The following is an 18,529-nucleotide window of genomic DNA, read 5'->3' as shown; positions in this document are numbered from 1 at the left end:
GTGGCGGCGTCACGGGGGGCATTTGAGGCAAAACCACCCAAATTACGTAAATTTGGTTCGTCCTTTCTTTCTATTCATGCAAATTAGTTTGTCTTATCGTTAGTTTATTTTCATCCTCATTCTTTCTGTTTCGTCCTTAAAATTATTTATTCATTCATCATTTGTTTATTATTCATTTATTTATTTATGAAATAGGCCTATGTTTATTTATCAAATTGATTTATTTCCGTTTTTCTCTTATTTTTTCTTTATATGATTGCATTATTCATTCGATTCCTCCTTCAATAAGGCCGAGTAAAAAAACAAACAAGTTTCACGTCCCCACCCGCTTCCTTTTTTGAAGATTCTTAAATTTTCGTTTTATTTTCTTATTTTTCAGTTATAACTTGTTTATTCTATCACTTAAGCTTCTTCTATAGCCTTACAAATGTATAAGAAGCCTCTTCAGGAAAGTTTTGGGATTAATGGAGGGGATTAACCTACCAGAAAAACAAAATAAAACAGTCCTCTTTTTTTTCCAGGTATTGTTAGTGTATGTATAGGCTAAAAGCGGACCAAAGGGGGTTTCTTCCACCATTTTTCAACAACAAAAAAACCCTCCTCCTCCCTTATTTTTCAAAACCCTGAACGCTAAACATGCATCTTTTTCATTCGGGCTAACCACTTGAAAACCGGTACAATATCAATGCATTTGCATAATGATGATGCGGATGTTGATATTTTCATCCGGGATTCAGTGTCAAAGGTCATCAAGATGGTGGTATACAGACGATGCCAATTTATTTGCTAATGACAATATTATTTAAATCATGATAAAATAATATTACACCAACCTCAAATCACTTCAAACAATGCAACGTGGCTTGTCAGTAACGCCAGCCCACACTGCAAACAAAATGTGTGTTCTGAACCGTATAGTAAATATGAATGCACTATATTCGTGATAAAGAGCTTTGGGTAAACTACACGCAAATATATATATACACACACCAGTGGCGATCGACTGAACGTGCAATTAAATACAATTCACTATGGCAGGAATCCGCCATCTTGTAAATTATATATGTCGAGGACGTCGTAAATCATTATTTTTGCTACTTGCTACCATTGGTGCTGTCTGCTTTATTATCGGGAGATTATCCCAAGCAGACGCCGGTTTCTTCAGTCTCTTCACCGGCGGCAATGGTGTAAGAGCGCGGGACTTGGTGTGCAAGATGTCGCCGCCGGGAGACAAGCAGCGCCCGGAGCTGCACCAGTTTTCCCAGATCCCATGAGGAATGACCTCATACGAGGACAAGATGGTGATGATGATGTCAAGGTGAAGAGCATAAATGATAAGAAATTAAATATTGCTGCAGTAAAGGATGCGGGGTACGTGTCAGGTAAGGCATATAAAATTTTATTACCACTAGTCTATAGGTGTATTTTGTTTGCTGTAGGCCTATGTAGCCCCCTCCCCCTTATAAAAAAGGGTATGTGATGTATATAGGCCCTATGCTAAAATATAGGATCATATCACTATATAATAGCATAGCAATTTGTACACAATATAGGGAAAAAACGACCTATAGGGCCTGATCAATACTCGTCAGAGTAAGATGTAATAAATATCGGCGGCTCATTGTGTACTTCCGACTGCCCCTTCCCCGGGCTCCTTCCCAGGACCTTACGAAAATATGGTAAAACTCATGTTCTACAAGAAAAATTGGGGTGATTTTTAAAGCCCCTTCCCGGTTCCCCCACCTTCAGAGGGATGAACATTTCAGGGCCCCTTTTTTCATCCCCCATTATTGTTTACAAGCCGATTTAGAGGGTGCACGCAACTGAATGTTGCAGGATTTTGCTGGATAACAAAATGTTCTGGCTTTTATTTATCGTTTATAAAAGTCTTGAACTTTTTTCCTTCAGGGCCTACTCACTAATTTTCTCATTTGAGTCATTTATCCGGGCCCAGAAAAAAAAAAATCCTGATTGCAATTTTTGCATAAACCCTCACTAACGTGGGACTAATTCCTTTTAATTATCTTTTAAAACGAGACTTAAAGGAGTATTTCGTGATCCTAGTATCCTCTTTTTATGACGTTTTTCAGTAGATATCCACGATAAAAGCTTATTCCCAAAATTTAAATTGATTCCGATTTTGCGTTTGCGAGTATGTGTATTACACTGCTCCATAGACAATGTGTTGTAAATTTCGTTCTGGTATACCATGTATACCAGAACGAAATTCAAATTTCACGATATCTTTGCTAAACGAATTAATTTGCAAGAAATATTTTGCACATAAACAATATGTAGCCAGAGGTTTATAAAAAATAAAAATCTCTACTTTTTTTTAGAAAAGTGGGGGGATGAGGCTGTGGATATCGAAATGCCCATTTAATATAATTATTATTTTCTCTCAGCACTAAATAAAACGTGGATGACTTGGAAAGACGTGGATAGTCCAGGAATCTACCGCGCATGCGTACCAAAACCTCCAGATGATGAGATGGCAGAAGTAGTGACAGGAGGACTTATTTATGATACCAACGACATGACAATCACAACGTGTTTGGAATCATGTAATGAAATGGTAAGCCTATAGTGTAAACCAACACCAATAATAAGAACTTCATAGTTCTAAATAATATGGTACATTTTATGTTGTCCTGTTTGATGAAAAGGGCCATATTTAATTTTAAGGTGTGCAGGCATTTACTATAGAAACTAGAAAATGTTCTGAACATGTTTAAAACAGGTTAATAGAACTGAGGGCAAAGTAAACAATCACCCTTTGTTTGAAGCTAATCGGGCATTTATATTTTCTTTGTATCCTATATATTTTTTAAACCAATAATCAATGTATATTCAGGGCACTTTTATTTTACAAAATTTTGCCCAGAAACTTAGTCAAAGTGTTTTTAATATTGTCTAATGTATAATTGTATTGTCTAGCTGCCATCTAATTTGCATAATTAATGTGTTAATTTGCATAAATGCTACTTGATTATGCAAATTAGGGCGACTAGCTAATTAATTATGCATACATATTATTATCTAAAATGTTATGAACACCTATGCAATTTATGCAAACAAAATTTACATACTAGTGAGTAGTTTCAAGTCATTGTCTCATTAACTATACATGTATTGATTATTAATAAAAACAATAAAATACAAAGAAATTTAAAATGTGTGTATTTATGTCCGATTATCTGTTTTATGCATTCTTTGCCAGAGTACTCAATCTGTTTAAAACATGCTTAGAGCAAAAAATGCCTCCTATTCCATTTGAGCGTCAGCTGTACCTGTAATTAAAATGATGAACATGCATATTGTTTTGGACATTTTTTTACTTTCCTATATACATGCACGTACCACTGTTTAGTTGAACTTTGAATTATGGGCATTCCAGTTATAAATGGTTATCATTATATCACTGATTTTAATTATTAATCTAAACTGACGCTTGAGCTTTTAATAATTAATGATGATTTTGTTTCTATTTTTTTAATATTTATTGATTTAGCTAGAAATTTAGGGACTAATACTTAGTATATGTACTTTTTTGATGTAAATCTGTTTGATACAGGGTTTCACATATGCAGCCCTTGGAAAAGGCACTCAGTGTTTTTGCAGCGATGTGAAGGGCAACTCGTCTCTGCTACGTTATATGGACAGTGCACATTGTGACATACCTTGTGTTGGAGACAAAAAGTACAATTGCGGAGGAGATAAATATTTGTCACTGTATAGGACAAGAGTAGCTGGTAAGAGATGCACCATTAGATTTCCAGGGGGGCTGGACGTTTTGGAAAAACTTTCATCCACTACATGAGCAACAAATGATAATGGTGGTTGTGGGAATGTTGATAAGAACGATGGTGATGATCAGTGGCGTCAGAGGGGGTGGGTATGGCACAATTTTCCGGAAATTTTCCACGTTTTTACGTTTATATATCAATATCCTTTAATGTGCTAACGTAAGCAGCTAAAAAGGAAGAGTCATATCCAAGATTTGAGGTATTTGAGCGACATGTTCTTTGTTTCTTCGCCATGTACATACAAAATTGTCTATTGTTCATATTGTTGACCCCAAATTTTTTATAGCCAAGGCCCGTCGTCTACCGACGGCCAAAGATGAACCGACGGCACTGATCCCCCCACCTCCCCACTGGCTACGCCACTGGTGATGATTGCATGAGTTACATTTGTATAATACAATGTGTAATGCAACTGGTATATTTAGTGTTAACTTAACCACTCACGGGGGTGTACTTAAATCAATAATTATGAGTTTCTCGGTGATGACTGTGATGGTTATGAAATTGATGATGAGGACAATGATGATGGGTGATGATTATAGGAGTTATTAAAAGATGGTGATGGTGATATTAATGGTGGTGGTGATGACTGATGATGAAGAGGATGATGATGATGATGATGAGAACAACGATGATGGTGATGGCAAATTGTAATTATGCAACCGATACTTGTTATAATAGGCCTACATGTGTAATGTAACTGTAATATTAGTGTTAACTTACCACTCACAGCGTTTTTATGAATCAAAATTATTGAGTTCTTCGATAACTACTATCATGATTATTATGATGTCGATTGTGAGAACAATCAGATGATAACAATGGTAGTAGTACTAGTAGTTGTGATGATGATTGATGACCCGTCGTCATGCCTGCAATAAGACTAACAAACTTTCAACTTTCACAAACAGATACAAGATGTTCGCATATGGAGCTGAAATCAGAAGGTTCTTTGCCGCTGATAGCTTTAGCAAGTTTTCCCCGATCCGGGAATACATGGTCAAGACAGTTAATAGAGAGAGCCACTGGCTTATACACAGGCAGTTACTACTGGGAACATGAGAGAAAACAAGCATTCGGATCAAAAGGTGAGGCAGGTTACACATTTTGTGTACCATCCAAGTCTTTGACGAATGGGCACGACAAACAAACAAATACAAAGACACAGAAAGATTCGAGCCAGGTATGTATACCGACTTGATGTGGGGAACAAGACAAAGACAAATTTAGATGAAAACTAATGCAGTATGTAAACCATGGAGGTGTACACTGACACTGTACTAGTAAAAATCCAAAACCTCAGGGATGGTAGACAAAGGTAAACAAAATTACAACCGATGTTTCGGGCAGATAAACTGCCCTTCTGCAGAAATAAACAACAAAAATATATTAAACGATATCAAAACCACAGAGCCAAAAAAGTAGCGTCTCTACAGAAAAAGAGCTAGCTAAACTATAGTTTTGTTTACCCATGTCTACCATCCCTGAGGTTTTGGATTTTTACCAGTGCGGTGTCAGTGTACACCTCCATGGTTTACATACTGCATTAGTTTTCATCTAATTTTGTCTTTGTCTTGTTCCCCATATCAAGTCGGTATCATGGCTCGAATCTTTCTGTTTTTATATATTCTATATCATCATTTGATCCTTGGTGTGTTTTGTACTTCGTCCGTTGGAGACATCATTACCTTCTTTTACAAAGACACAAACAAAACTATATAAAACGCCCAACCACGCATAAAACAATCAAATGCATAAACTTGAAGTGCATTGATTTGTGTCAAAAACAAGCAAACAACGAATAGTCTAAACTATTTTTATCTTTTGCACTTTCAGCTTTTCCAGGTGGGAATGTGGACTACAAGTTGAAACAAACAATATGTGTTAAGTCTCATTTATCATTGACCGACCATATTAAAGAATTTGAAGGTGGTGCAGTCATATTAATACGTAACCCATACAGTGCTATTGTGGCCGAGGTCTTCAGAAGGCATATGTTTGAAAAACAGCAGTCTGCTGAAGAAGCTATGGAATACTTCAAAAGCAAATGTTTGTAAATTTATACATACACTTTTAAAACAGTGTTTGAACTTTTCATTTAAAAAAGTGTTTAAAAACACTTTTCAAAACGCTAAATTGCATCATGTATCTAAACATGTTCAGGAATAACAGTGGCTTGTGTGATATGACGTCGAGGGTTGAGAACCAGAAAGCCTTCACTCACATTAAATGAAAACCATTGTGAGTTGAGGCTTTCTGGTTCTCAACCCTCATAGTTTTGGGATTCGACTGTCAGGAATTATGTTATTGTTTAGAAATGTGGTGCAATCCTTTAGTGTAAGCACCCGTTCTCGTCTACTTCTAAGAAAGTTTAAACTACATGTACTAGTAATCTTATAACAATAAGGGATCAAAAGGATCAAAACTCGACCGCCGGTTCCGAGCGGTTCCGTCCGGTTGGAGCCGGTTTCTATTGTTCCAGTGCTCACACGATCAGCCGGTGGACGAGTTTTGATTTCATTCCAAATAACGTATTATATTCTCTTAAGGGATCTAAAATGAGCGTTTATTGCGTTTCGACAGTATTTTTTGTGGGACATGAGAGCACCTCAGACCTATCGAATTGCATTCTGAATACGAAGCATGTCTTTCTGATATCAAATAATTTTCATTTTTTTAAATCACAATATAATACACATTTTATGACAAATTATAAAAATTTGATATTTTTCAAATTTTTGATATATAACAGTCCTCGAAGTAAATTATATAAATCTAATGATATATTCTTAAAGTGTATGTAGCAGGAGGAAAAGCCGACGGTCAATTGAAAATGTTGACCTTTCATATTGAAGATATGGATTTTTTTCCCAAAAAGACCTAATTTTTTGGGTGTTTTGGGAAACAAAATCCATATCTTCAATATGAAAGGTCAAAATTTTCAATTGATCATCGGCTTTTCATCCCACCTACATACACTTTAAGTATAAATCATCAGATTTATCAAGTTTACTTCAAGTAGGCCTACTGTTAAATATCAAAAATATCAATTTTAATGATTTGCCATAAAATGTGTATTAAATTGCAATTTCAAAAAATCAAAATTATTTGATATCAGAATGACATTCTTCGTATTCAGAATGCAATTCGATATGTCTGATGTGCTCTGATGTCCCAAAATAAAGCCTGTCCAAACGTTCATACCCCAGCCCTTAAGCATGGTAAGTAAACTGATAACTTATTAACAAAAATGGATGACCACCAAATTTTTTTAAAGAAGTTATCTGCACCAACACTTGAACACATCAATTGTTAAGGATTGTGCAGTGGAGGGATAGGGAGTGTTAATTTATTGACACTAAAACGTGTGAAAATAAGATGTTTATGTGATTATTATAACACAATTAATATAATGTTAAAAGCGTACATTGAACATGGTTCTGAACATTAACATCTTTGTTAATGTATTTTCAACATCTTTGTTAATTGTATGTTTTCACGCATTTTAGTGTTAATAAATAAACGCTCTATACCTTTACTGTACAAACCTAAGCCATTAAAGTGTTCAAGTGTTTATTAAGTGTTGCTTTGCTGTTTTGTCAGTGTTTCGGAAATGGCCCCAAACTCATAAAGGCTCTGTTCTCTTCTTCAAACTGGGTCCTATTTGCGTGAGCATTGTAATGGAGTTGTACCTGGCTTAATAGAAACATAATTGAACTAAACGCGAAAGCAAAGATTTGAACTTGAAATTTTGTTACTCACAAATAACTGAGTCGTCTCCTCTTTATGTTTTCATCCTTATATATACTGTTATCATTCTTCTTCATCCGCTGCCACTCTTCATCATCCCTCATCCACCTTCTCTATTCGCCCCTACCTTCCCTTGTCTAATAATTTTGTTTTGAAACTGTAGCTCAGTTCGTGAATGTGCATGTTTTTACTTTTGATGCTATAGAAATGTAACAATAATAACTCTCCTTATTTCACAATTTTTTCCAGAATGGGAAGCGTTTGCAAAAGCACAATCCGAAAAGTGGAAAAATATGGCAATGCAATGGTTGACCTACGCACCTCGTATTCTAGCCATCCACTACGAAGACATCCAGGCCAGAACATACGAAGAACTCACAAAGATTGTAAAATTCTTAAACGTAGAAGTGGACCCTCAAAGAATTATGTGTGCTACACACGAGTACCCGTCCTCACAGTCTACTGGAATATCTCTAGGTAATCACGGGAGTAAAACTCGAGTGTATCTTACCTACGATCCGTTTTCAACGAGTTTAAGGGAACATATAAACGGTTATATCAAAACTGTGAATGAATCGCTAGCGGCACATCACCAGAAGTTATTACAAGACTATAATTCCGTCAAATTGTTTTGATTCAATGCAATACATCGCTTGGTTATAAAAACGATCTTTTATATTTTGAGCAGTTCTGTATGTATTATTTTGTAGGAGAGCTACTACACCAAATATGGAAGCAATTAAGGTATTGATAGCGGAGTGAAAGAATTTAGTTATATTATGCAGTGGTACAGGGTAAAACCTCTACCTCTATAGTTTAAATAATTTATTGTAAAACTCGTTATTTTTGTCCTGAAATACGTTTCTTTTTTTTATTATAATGAAGAAGTTACGTAATTTTGTTAAATATAATGACAACAAATGGACCTCTATGGAAGCTCGTTTCTAAGGACTGTACTACAGTGTAGCTAAACAAAACTAGAGCAACTCAGAAGTTTATTTTATACTCAGCAAGTATGATACATACATGTACATTTATTTCATGGTTTCTTAATAATTTTATACAATCAACTATTGCCAATCATCTTTCATAATGTATGTTTCAAATTAATGTTAGAGAGGTTGCGATTTCCAAACGTATATCGTACGCCCACGCCCATACACACGTATCGTACGCACGTAGATCTATTCAAAATCCCGTCACATGAGAGTGATTTTGAATAGATGCACGGGCGTATCATATGTACGTTTGGAAATCGCAACATCTATAATAAATAGTGAAACCCACCGCACCGCACCGCAATAAAACGCGCACTTAATATACGTTGATGTATGTATAATGTTAATTATTGTTATATTTAAAAGCATATGTCCTTCTTAGCTGAAATTCTTTGATATCTGCATATATATTTATATTAGGTTCACTTTGCAGTATTAAAGCCAACAGGAAAGACAGATTATCCTGCCATAATAATGTGTGTTTGAGGGCGTGCTTCACATGCTTAACATAGAATTTTATTTTGATACTCTATGCATTCCAATTTTTATTTAAGTATGATAACAGATATTTGAAATCATATAGGCCTAAGTTTCTTCTTTTTCATTTCTAGTATCTAACATAGGATTATGGACTACGGCCCTGCAGGGACCCTGGTTATTGTTAGAAATTCAATTTGGTATCCTCCCAATGAGATAAGAAGCATTTATGTTTTTCTTCTGATTTACGTCACGGAGCCGGGATAAAGTAAACCTCTTAACGAGAGAGAGAGAAGAAAAGGGGGAGCTCCCGCTTTTGGTCTCTCGCTGGTTACGCCACTATGTGATGGCAGCTTCCCAGCAAACACAAAAACGTTTTCAAAATGTTTTCAACAGGTTATATTTTGGGTTTTGGTTTAGATAAAAACGTTTTAATAACATTAAATGTTGGGTTATATAAAGGCCATGAAAACGTTTTAATACGTTTTGTATGAAAATACACTACAACAATGTTTTTAAAATGTCTTCTAAATGTTATTGTAAAATATATTTTGCAAACTTATTTTGTCAACACTTAAATAACCCTTTATGCCCTTATACATAACCCGACATTTAAAAGTTTTCTGTGAACTTTTTCTAACCTTTTGCGGATGATGTCGAAAACGTTTTGTGTTTGCTGGGTTAATCATTATGAAGTAAAAATGAGTTTGTATGTAAATTTTGTAATTACAATTGACAAAGCCTCATTTCAAATATATAGTTTTAGTTTTGGTTTTGGTTTTGGTCACGTGGTTTCCTATTGTCCTGCCTAACCACTTGAATCACAAGATATCGATCTCTTTGTTTCTACCTTTTGTTTAAAACTAAACATTTGTGACAGGTAGTTTCGGTTTTGGTTTCAGTTTCTTATAAGTGGTGTGACGAATAAAATTACAGGATTTTCGAGTTACCTGATCTAAGTATACAAAAGAAATGTTTAAATTTCGCAGTGCAATATTCACGAGCAGAGAAGTCGAACAAAACAGTTTATATTTGAAAGCATTGATTTAGTTTGAAAGCATTGGCTTGAGACTACGAAATAGCCTAAGCTGATTTCACTGTGAAAATATATAGACCATCGAAATATTTGCATTCGACATTACAAAAGGGCCACTACTGTAATTGTATAGGTGCTATAAACAAAATCGATTCATGTCCTTAATCCCATGTACCAGAATCGATGGAAGGCCATTATATGACCTCTAATAACCTAATGACTTTTACTGAAGCAATTTTACTGCAAAAAGTAGAAGATAGAGGGAGAAGATTGGGGTGTGTGTGTGTGTGGGGGGGGTGAAGGGCAAGGGGATATGGGCCGGGAGAGAGAGAAACATATGAGAGAGAGCATTGGAAGTGAAAGAGAAGGGGAGGAGAGCTCGAGATGAAGATATCGAATGTAGGGGAGGAGGAGGGGAAAGGGGTAATTTAGGAAAGAGGTGGTTATATAGGGAGGGGAGCCCCCTCTTAAAGAGGTATGGGTTGTGCTTCCCGGGGCTAATAGACTAAATCATAATCAAATCATCTCCATGCATCGTTTATGTTTCATACAAACAAACAAACAAACCCCACCCCATCCTTCAGTATACGCGCATGTATATGATTTCTAGGCCTAGAACTCGTGAGTGTAATATGCCACCTACCTTCGACAGAGAGCATCAACTGTCGTCCGCGGGATAGATTTCCGATATCAATCATGATAATAATTATGTTAGCACAATAGGCTATTGTATACTTCTGGTTATATACCCTATACTGTGTCCTCCCAGCATAATAGTGTTATGATTGCAGATCAGATCAGCTCTACTTTTTAATCCCTTGATTTTTGGTTTCTGAACAAAAGAGAAACCAAAACTATATATTTGAAATGAGGGAGTGGAGTAATGTGCAACTAATAGCCGCATTTGTATATTTTGTTATTGGGGTCAGTTTTTGTTCCCGGATATACGTTGTAATTCTACGACTTGTGAATAGTATTGTACAATAAATATTGTATTGATATATTAAAACAAATATATTGATGGTACAAAGTACAAACACGTGCATGTATGATTCGTTGCCTAATCAATAACGGGTTATCTTGACAGCTGCTACTCTTTAAATGAATCTATCATGTTCAAAGCTCAATCACTAACACTCGTAGTATTTTTTAATTTTAAGGGTATACTAGGTATTGTTGGTCGAAGCATGGAGGTAGTGGTCGAAGCAGCCAAAAATAGATTTTCATGTTCTAAATCAATATGTTATTGAAAATAACACTTTGGTGTTTCGCAAAAGTTCATATACTTTGAAAACTTGCTTAATTTATTGTTGTTAATGAGTTATGTACGTTTTACAAAAGTGTTGTTGTTTCAGCCCTCTTTACAACATAACTCAAGAACCACAGGACCTACAAAAGTATATCTGTGATATTTGAATTCTTCTACACGCTATGAATTGAGCAAAGCAATTTTTTCTAAAGCTCACTACCATTCGCAAGATGCTGTGAACTACTTTTATATTTTGCTGCTTCGACCAACAATACATCGTATACCCTTAATGTTACATAAATATGTTTGGACTGAAATTGGATCTAGCGTATAGGTGGCGAGCATGGCGTAGCGGTGTAAAAGTTCATTCTACAAATCATATACTTTGAAAACTTGCTTGATTTATTGTGGAGTTATGTACGTTTTACGAAAGTGTTGTTGTTTCAGCACTCTTTACAAAATAACAGGAACCACAGGACCTACAAAAGTATATCTGTGATATTTGAATTCTTCTACACATTTGTCATTAAATGATCAATGCAATTTTTTTTTTTTTTCATTACCATTCGGCGTTCGCATCAGTGATGCTGTGAACTACCAAATCGCAACAGTTTGAAATAGTGGCTAACCTTAATATTAAACTGAGCTCAAAAAGAAACTTATAATTTTTCACAAGGTCATATCTTGAAATCCTGTCCATCAAATTGAACCAAAATTACACACAGATTTACTTCAATACTCTACTCTTAACACATGTCAGTAACCAAGCAGTTATCCAACTGACACAACAGCAAAATGCACTGACATGGGACAGCTTCCTAGACCACATTCACAGCCCAGCCCTGTTTCATGAAAAAAAGTGTATGAAAAGCAGAAAGCAGCACCGTTTTATCATCTGTGCAAGGATCTTGTGTGTATTCTCACAGATTTTTTGTCTTGGGTGCCAAATGTTGGGCTGTGAAAGTGAAGGAAGTCCAGGAAGCTGACCCATGACAGTGCATTTTGCTGTTGTGTCAGTTGGACAACTGCTTGGTTACTGACATGTGTTTTGAGTAGAGTATTAAGGTAATCCTGTGTGTAATTTTGGTTCATTTTGATTGACAGTATTTTAAGATATGACCTAGTGATTCTGAAGTTATAAAAATTATAAGTTTCTTTTTGAGCTCAGTTTAGAAACAAGTCTAATGTCAAGTGATCATCTAACAAGTCCGATGTCAAATGATCACTGACCTCATAGGCAAGGGGCATGCAGCCTATTTATTTAATAAATAGGTACGTGGTAACCTACTTTGTTGCAAAATCTCTGCAGTAGCATCAGCAGATAGGCGAGATCTGCTTGTTTGTTGTAAGGGACGTCTTCAGTGAACGACTCTTTTCTGAGCTATCAGTAGGCAAGGGGCGGTCTGCATGTCTCATTCTTAGGTATACTTTGTCCTGAAGAAGTCAGAGTTACTCATGATATGATTGCTTTACAGTTCCAAACTTGTCGGACGGACGGCGAGCCCGCTAAAAAACTTATTGTTGATCCAATATCATTTGGCATTAAAGAATAGGTACAAGTCCGTTAATCGGTAATCAATGTGTACCGTTTTTCCACATTCATTGCTTTATTATAGTCTTGTTTCAATGTCATAGTCCCCAGCTTGGTGATCTGTAAGTCCATCACTTTTGAAAGTGGGACTAAAAGGAAGATACCTAGCCCATTTGCATTTTCTTAAATATCGCATTCCAAATGGGAGATCATAAATGTCCATTGATCGTATCCCTTCGTCGCCTTTAACATCTTCTGTATATTCTTGTGTAAATGATATGATTCCTCGTTCTTCCAGAGTTCCTGAAATTTAATAAATATCACAAATATTTTATAACGGAATAACTAGTACACTGCAAAAATTGTGTCTTACCTGAGGACACTATTTTAAGACGCGACTTTGAAGCCACTTTTTAGCCATGTCCTTATGCCTTAAGTCATGTCTTGCATGGAGACATGGCTTGTGGAAAGACAGGACTTTGAGCTATGTCCTTATCCAAGACATGACTAGCTACAAGACATCAACAAAGTATGTAGCTAGCCTTAAGTCATGTCTTAATTATAGAATCAGAATGGGACATGTCTTACTTCATGTCCTAATTAAAGACACATTATTGAATAAGTGACTTTTAACAAGTCAATAATGCTTCGAGTCGTGTCTTATCACAATTTCCTATGTCTCTAAACTAGACATGACTCATATGCATAGTCATGACTAACCACATATGTGGTTATGATATGTGACATGCATAAAGACGCTAAATTAAGACATGTCTTCTGAAAACATGTCTCCATGCTAGACACAATTTTTGCAGTGTATACCCTCTTTTTCTTTCAAATACTAGTATACCATGATAATTCATAACTTTTAACGGTAATTTTTAAGGGCAATGTTTCTAGAAGTGGTGTTGTACTAAACTAACCTTCTTAAGGGTATACGAGGTAGCAAAAAAATCGATTTTCATTATCTCAGGAATCTGAATCTATAAATTATTGAAAAATAACACTGGTGTTTTGCAAAAGTTCATTCTACAAATCATATACTTTGAAAACTTGCTTAATTTATTGTTGTTAATGAATTATGTACGTTTTACAAAAGTGTTGTTGTTTCAGCCCTCTTTACAACATAACTCAAGAACCACAGGACCTACAAAAGTATACCTGTGATATTTGAATTCTTCTACACGCTCGCTATGAATTGAGCAATGCAATTTTTGCTAAAGCTCACTACCATTCGCAAGATGATGTGAACTACGTTTTTTCTGCTGCTTCGACCAACAATACATCGTATAACCTTAAAAGAGGGGTACGAGTATCGAGTGATATGACATTGTTTATACTGATTTAACTGTCAGATCATTTTAACTCTCTTCACGCGGGTGTCGACTGCAGACGACAAGTTTAAAAAACATTTAAAAATTCAAAATTTCAGAAATGTAAATTTTCATGACCATATTTGGAATCAGCATGAAAAATGCATTAAAATGAGTACAAACAAGCCTAGTATTGGTTCAGTGGTTCTTAAGATAGCTCTTGATATTTTGAGAAAATATGTCCAAACTTTAACTTTTTCCATTGAAGCGCATGGCTAGCACGCAGAGCATTAAAGACAGAGCATTTGTTACCTGATACAATGTTATCCAGAACAAAACCGATAAAGCCACCAATAAACAGTCCAGTTGTAAGTAATACTGCGATCACTTGGTCTATTTCCACAATTCCTATATTAAAATAATATCGTTTAAATCAACATTATTAAATTATAGGTTAATAAACGCTTATCGCTTGTTGGGAGTGAAATTGTACAAAAAATAATGCACGCGTACTGAGATGTTGATGCGTCAAATACACGAGCCCCGAAGGAAAAGAAAGATCCTAAATCAAAGAAAAAAAAAGTATTTTTCGCCATAAATGATCATAGTGCCATATCTCGATGAAATTATATCAAACAGTCAAAAGGAATCAGTGTTATGATTGGACAACTTATGCATGATGTGGATGGGAGCCATTCCCTTTAAAGAGATGGGTTTTTTTACGTTTGACCAGGTCAATGTTTGACGAAGTCATATAGGCCCTACGTGAGATTTTGTGGTGGATTTGAAAAACAAAACAGGGGGAATAAAGCCGATTTAAATGTAAGGTTTCCTTCAAATTTTAAATTTCTTATTATATACTTAGAAATGCTGAAATAATGCTAGTGCAGTAAGGGTCTGTGGTAATAATTAGCGGAAAGGGTTTCTGTCCATTTTGAGCTGAAATAACAAGGTAAAGTGAAAGAAACCCTGCTGGTTTGTTTGGCCGTTTAAGGAGGACATAATGTCATAATTCTGTGAATTATGTCGAACTTTGCTCTGTTGACCTACAAACACAATAAATTTGGCTGATTCCATTTAGGTGCAAGTTGGGACATGTGCAAACATTACAAATATGCCAAAAAATCAGGGTTGAAAAAAATTAACCAATTTTATTCTAAATCGTATGTCACTATAATCATGATAATCTTCATTAGTGTTTAATATCTGTACCTGTTTCTATTAATTCAATGTTGTTCTCTGTCCAGGAAGGAACAACTACACCCATGAAAATGGAGAATCCGATAACCACCAGATTACGTGATGAGTTCAAATCCACATGTTGGAGAGTGGATAGTCCGATGGCCAATAATAATCCTGGAATATGATAAAAGCACCACATCCCTTGTCAAAATAAAAAAAGCACCTGTACTCTACAGCTCTGATTTAAGACATCATTTATTGAAATTGGTTGAGAATTAAAAAAAAAGACAGGTGATCTAAAACCTGAGGAAGAAACGAAATCATTGCACTTCTGTGTTCCAATCAAAGAAAGCACCGGGAAGAAACCACGACGCTTAACGCGGCTGTGTACTCTAGCCATTGTTTCTTTCTCAAAATTGAGTTTTTATGATATGCTTGTACCTTGTTATGTTTTTTATTAATACAAGGAATGAAAATCCAGATTTGTAAACTCCAACTGCAATATTTTAAGGATTTTATTTCACTATTCCACTCGTGTTTGAAATTGAAAAGGAAAGAAAATCTTTGTTGTACCAGCAAGGTTGTTAACGCACAAATACGCGACGCATATGCGACGCTTATCTGCATGCGCGGCGCATCTTATGGAAACACCACGGAAGCACTGATTTCACAAAAACCTAGTGGTCAAATGGCTCCGTTTTAGCTGATAAAATGTGGGTTTTTTCAAGTTCTTTCCCCGATTTAAATATCAAGTTATGAATGGATTTCGCTCAAACTTCTCAAGGGGCTGTGGATTTACCCGATGTTCACGTAATATAAGTTACAAAAACGAAAACTGTCGCATTCTCCTGTGAGATTCGATGAAAGTGCAAAATGTGACCACTTTAAACTTCAACGGCCATTATTTCAATGTTCATTTTCTCGGTAAAATGACGATTTAGGTACACGATAACTCAATAAATACAGCATCTATAGGTAAGCAAATATGATCATCGTAAAAAGCATGATCGACTCAAGAAACGGTTTTCTCATTTTTTATATTTTGGTCTATTTCCGATTTTGGGCATCATTTTGGGCAAATAGGCGTTTTTGAATTTTAAAAAGTTCATTTTGATGCCTTATATGGTCAATATCTCAAAAAATAAGGCCAATATCAAAAAATAAAAAACCGTTTTGGAATGGAGCCTCAAGATTGAGCTAAAACAAAATAAAATATTTTGGAAAGAGTGTTTTTTATTATGATGTACCTAACAAATATTGCCAAAACTCACTTTTTGTGATTTTCTTCAAAATTGTTGTTTTTACCCCAAATCTGTATTTATATTAAGATTTATTGATGTCTTGCCTTCATAAAAATGTATACTTTTATATGTTTTGCGCGAATAATTACAAAGTTATTGCACTTTTACTACATGCATGTCTGAGAGTACACAGCCTCCTTAACGTGCTTATCAATGGAAATCACGGCGCTAGTTCTCTTCGAGAACGCTTTGGAGCAAACTATAACTTTGAATTAGCATCTTCCTTGGGTTTTGGATCGTCGTGTCTTTATTCATGGTTATTTCTTGAACGCTTTCAACAAATTAGGTCTTAAATTCGAGCTAAAAGATACATCTGTTGGCTACTGGTTCATCTGTCTTTGTACACAGGGGTGACATAACTGGTAGCTTAATTCTTTTGCACACTGTAGTGCTGTAAATGTCTATAAAATCGTTCATAGTATGGTATGAAGGATTATTGCTTTAGGAATGTTCGGTACTGGATCTTTTGAAAACATGCTTTTAAAGGTGTTTCACTTTCGTCGTTTATCTACCAAAACGGGAAAATTTAACTCCAGTGGAAAGTTTATAGTTAAAATAATATCTCACCAAATAAAACACACAACACGCCTGCAACAATAGGCATTGGGATACTAGCAAACAGTGCAGTGAGCTTCCCTAGCACACCGACAACAACCATGAAGAGTGCACAAATTTGAATTACAAAGCGGCTGCCAACCTATAATTATGTACAAATGAAAAAAAAAAAGAAAAGGACGGATGTGACATGCATTTGGTTGCCTGAGCTAATTACGATTAACAGTAAGATATTATAAAGAACAATATAATAAAATAATAATACAAATTTACAAGCAATGTTTAAAGGAAGTAGGCCTACTGTTCCGGAATCGAATGCCATTCACTGGTCTCTTGTGCAGCGTTCTGACAAGACTAGCGCCGCCAACCTTTTTTTGTTTATATAATGATGATCCGATGAACAACCATCGCAGCATCGGCGGTCGATCCAAAGATCGAACAAATTTGGTTCTGGTACCCTACATAGAACATCCACTGCATTATGTTTGTACTCTAAAATTGACATAGCCAATATTCCCGCCAATATAACCCATATCCGCACAACCGTAAGCCAGCTTTCCATTCGTAAATGTAAAATTTCGCACAAAAGAAGTTAAGATATGGACATGATGAATAGTTTTATCTGAACAATCATCCTGTTTCGTACCCTGGTCACTGCGATACACAGGGAAGCTTTATTGAATCTATTGCGCGCTTTCCTCAACTACTTCATTTACAATATTTTCAAAACCATGAGTTCCTTACCTTAGTGAGTCCAACAAGACCAACATTAGTGGAGTAAGAGGCAGTCCCATTTGCCGTACCCCACAATCCTACTAATATTGTCCCTATCCTTCCATACCAACCCCTCTGTTGACGGCATGAGGCGGAGGCGGCGGTGCTCCAGCTAATCTAGCTAAGGCATAGTAGTCACCAAGGGACTCTATAACCGAAGCAATGGTGGCCGAGAGCATCCCAAGAACACCTGCTAATGTCACAATAGGTAGCCCCATTGTCCTGAAAGAAGGCCCACATTGTAAAGTCAATTACATCTCTTTTTTCACTAAATAATTCCACAAAGACAATGAAATAGGTACCTGTTGCTTCTCATCATGAACTATTCAAGAAGTGGCTTCATCAGCTAAATTTCAATCATCAATTTCTAAACAAAACAAAGTAACGTTACCAAATAGTCTGTGTGATAAAGTTACAACAATTACAAGTTGCATCAAAATGATTGGTACCCACAAGTTTTCATTGACAATGGATGTGTCTGACACGTCAACTTGAATTCAAGATCCAAACAAGTCGTAAACTCTACATCCTGGACATTTCAAGAGGATCCAATGTAA

At 35.8% G+C, this 18,529-nt stretch overlaps 1 protein-coding gene and 1 pseudogene across 1 annotated transcript; one reads left to right on the top strand and one right to left on the bottom strand.

The window, feature by feature from the left end:
- The first annotated feature begins 741 nt into the window (after positions 1 to 741).
- LOC140155251 (sialate:O-sulfotransferase 2-like) lies at positions 742 to 10,191 on the top strand. The gene is given in 6 exon segments (XM_072178005.1): positions 742 to 1,382; positions 2,406 to 2,575; positions 3,575 to 3,752; positions 4,718 to 4,894; positions 5,643 to 5,855; positions 7,806 to 10,191. Coding segments are annotated over 6 exon segments (1,236 nt in total). The 5' UTR covers positions 742 to 1,270; the 3' UTR covers positions 8,192 to 10,191.
- A 2,241-nt stretch (positions 10,192 to 12,432) lies between these two features.
- Positions 12,433 to 18,387, bottom strand: LOC140155248 (solute carrier family 23 member 2-like; annotated as a pseudogene).
- Between the last annotated feature and the right edge of the window lie 142 nt (positions 18,388 to 18,529).

Source organism: Amphiura filiformis, chromosome 6 (genome assembly GCF_039555335.1).
Source record: "Amphiura filiformis chromosome 6, Afil_fr2py, whole genome shotgun sequence".
In the NCBI taxonomy this organism is placed as follows: Eukaryota; Metazoa; Echinodermata; class Ophiuroidea; order Amphilepidida; family Amphiuridae; genus Amphiura; species Amphiura filiformis.
Note: the sequence above shows the minus strand (reverse complement) of the source record. Positions and strands in the feature narration are given on the sequence as shown.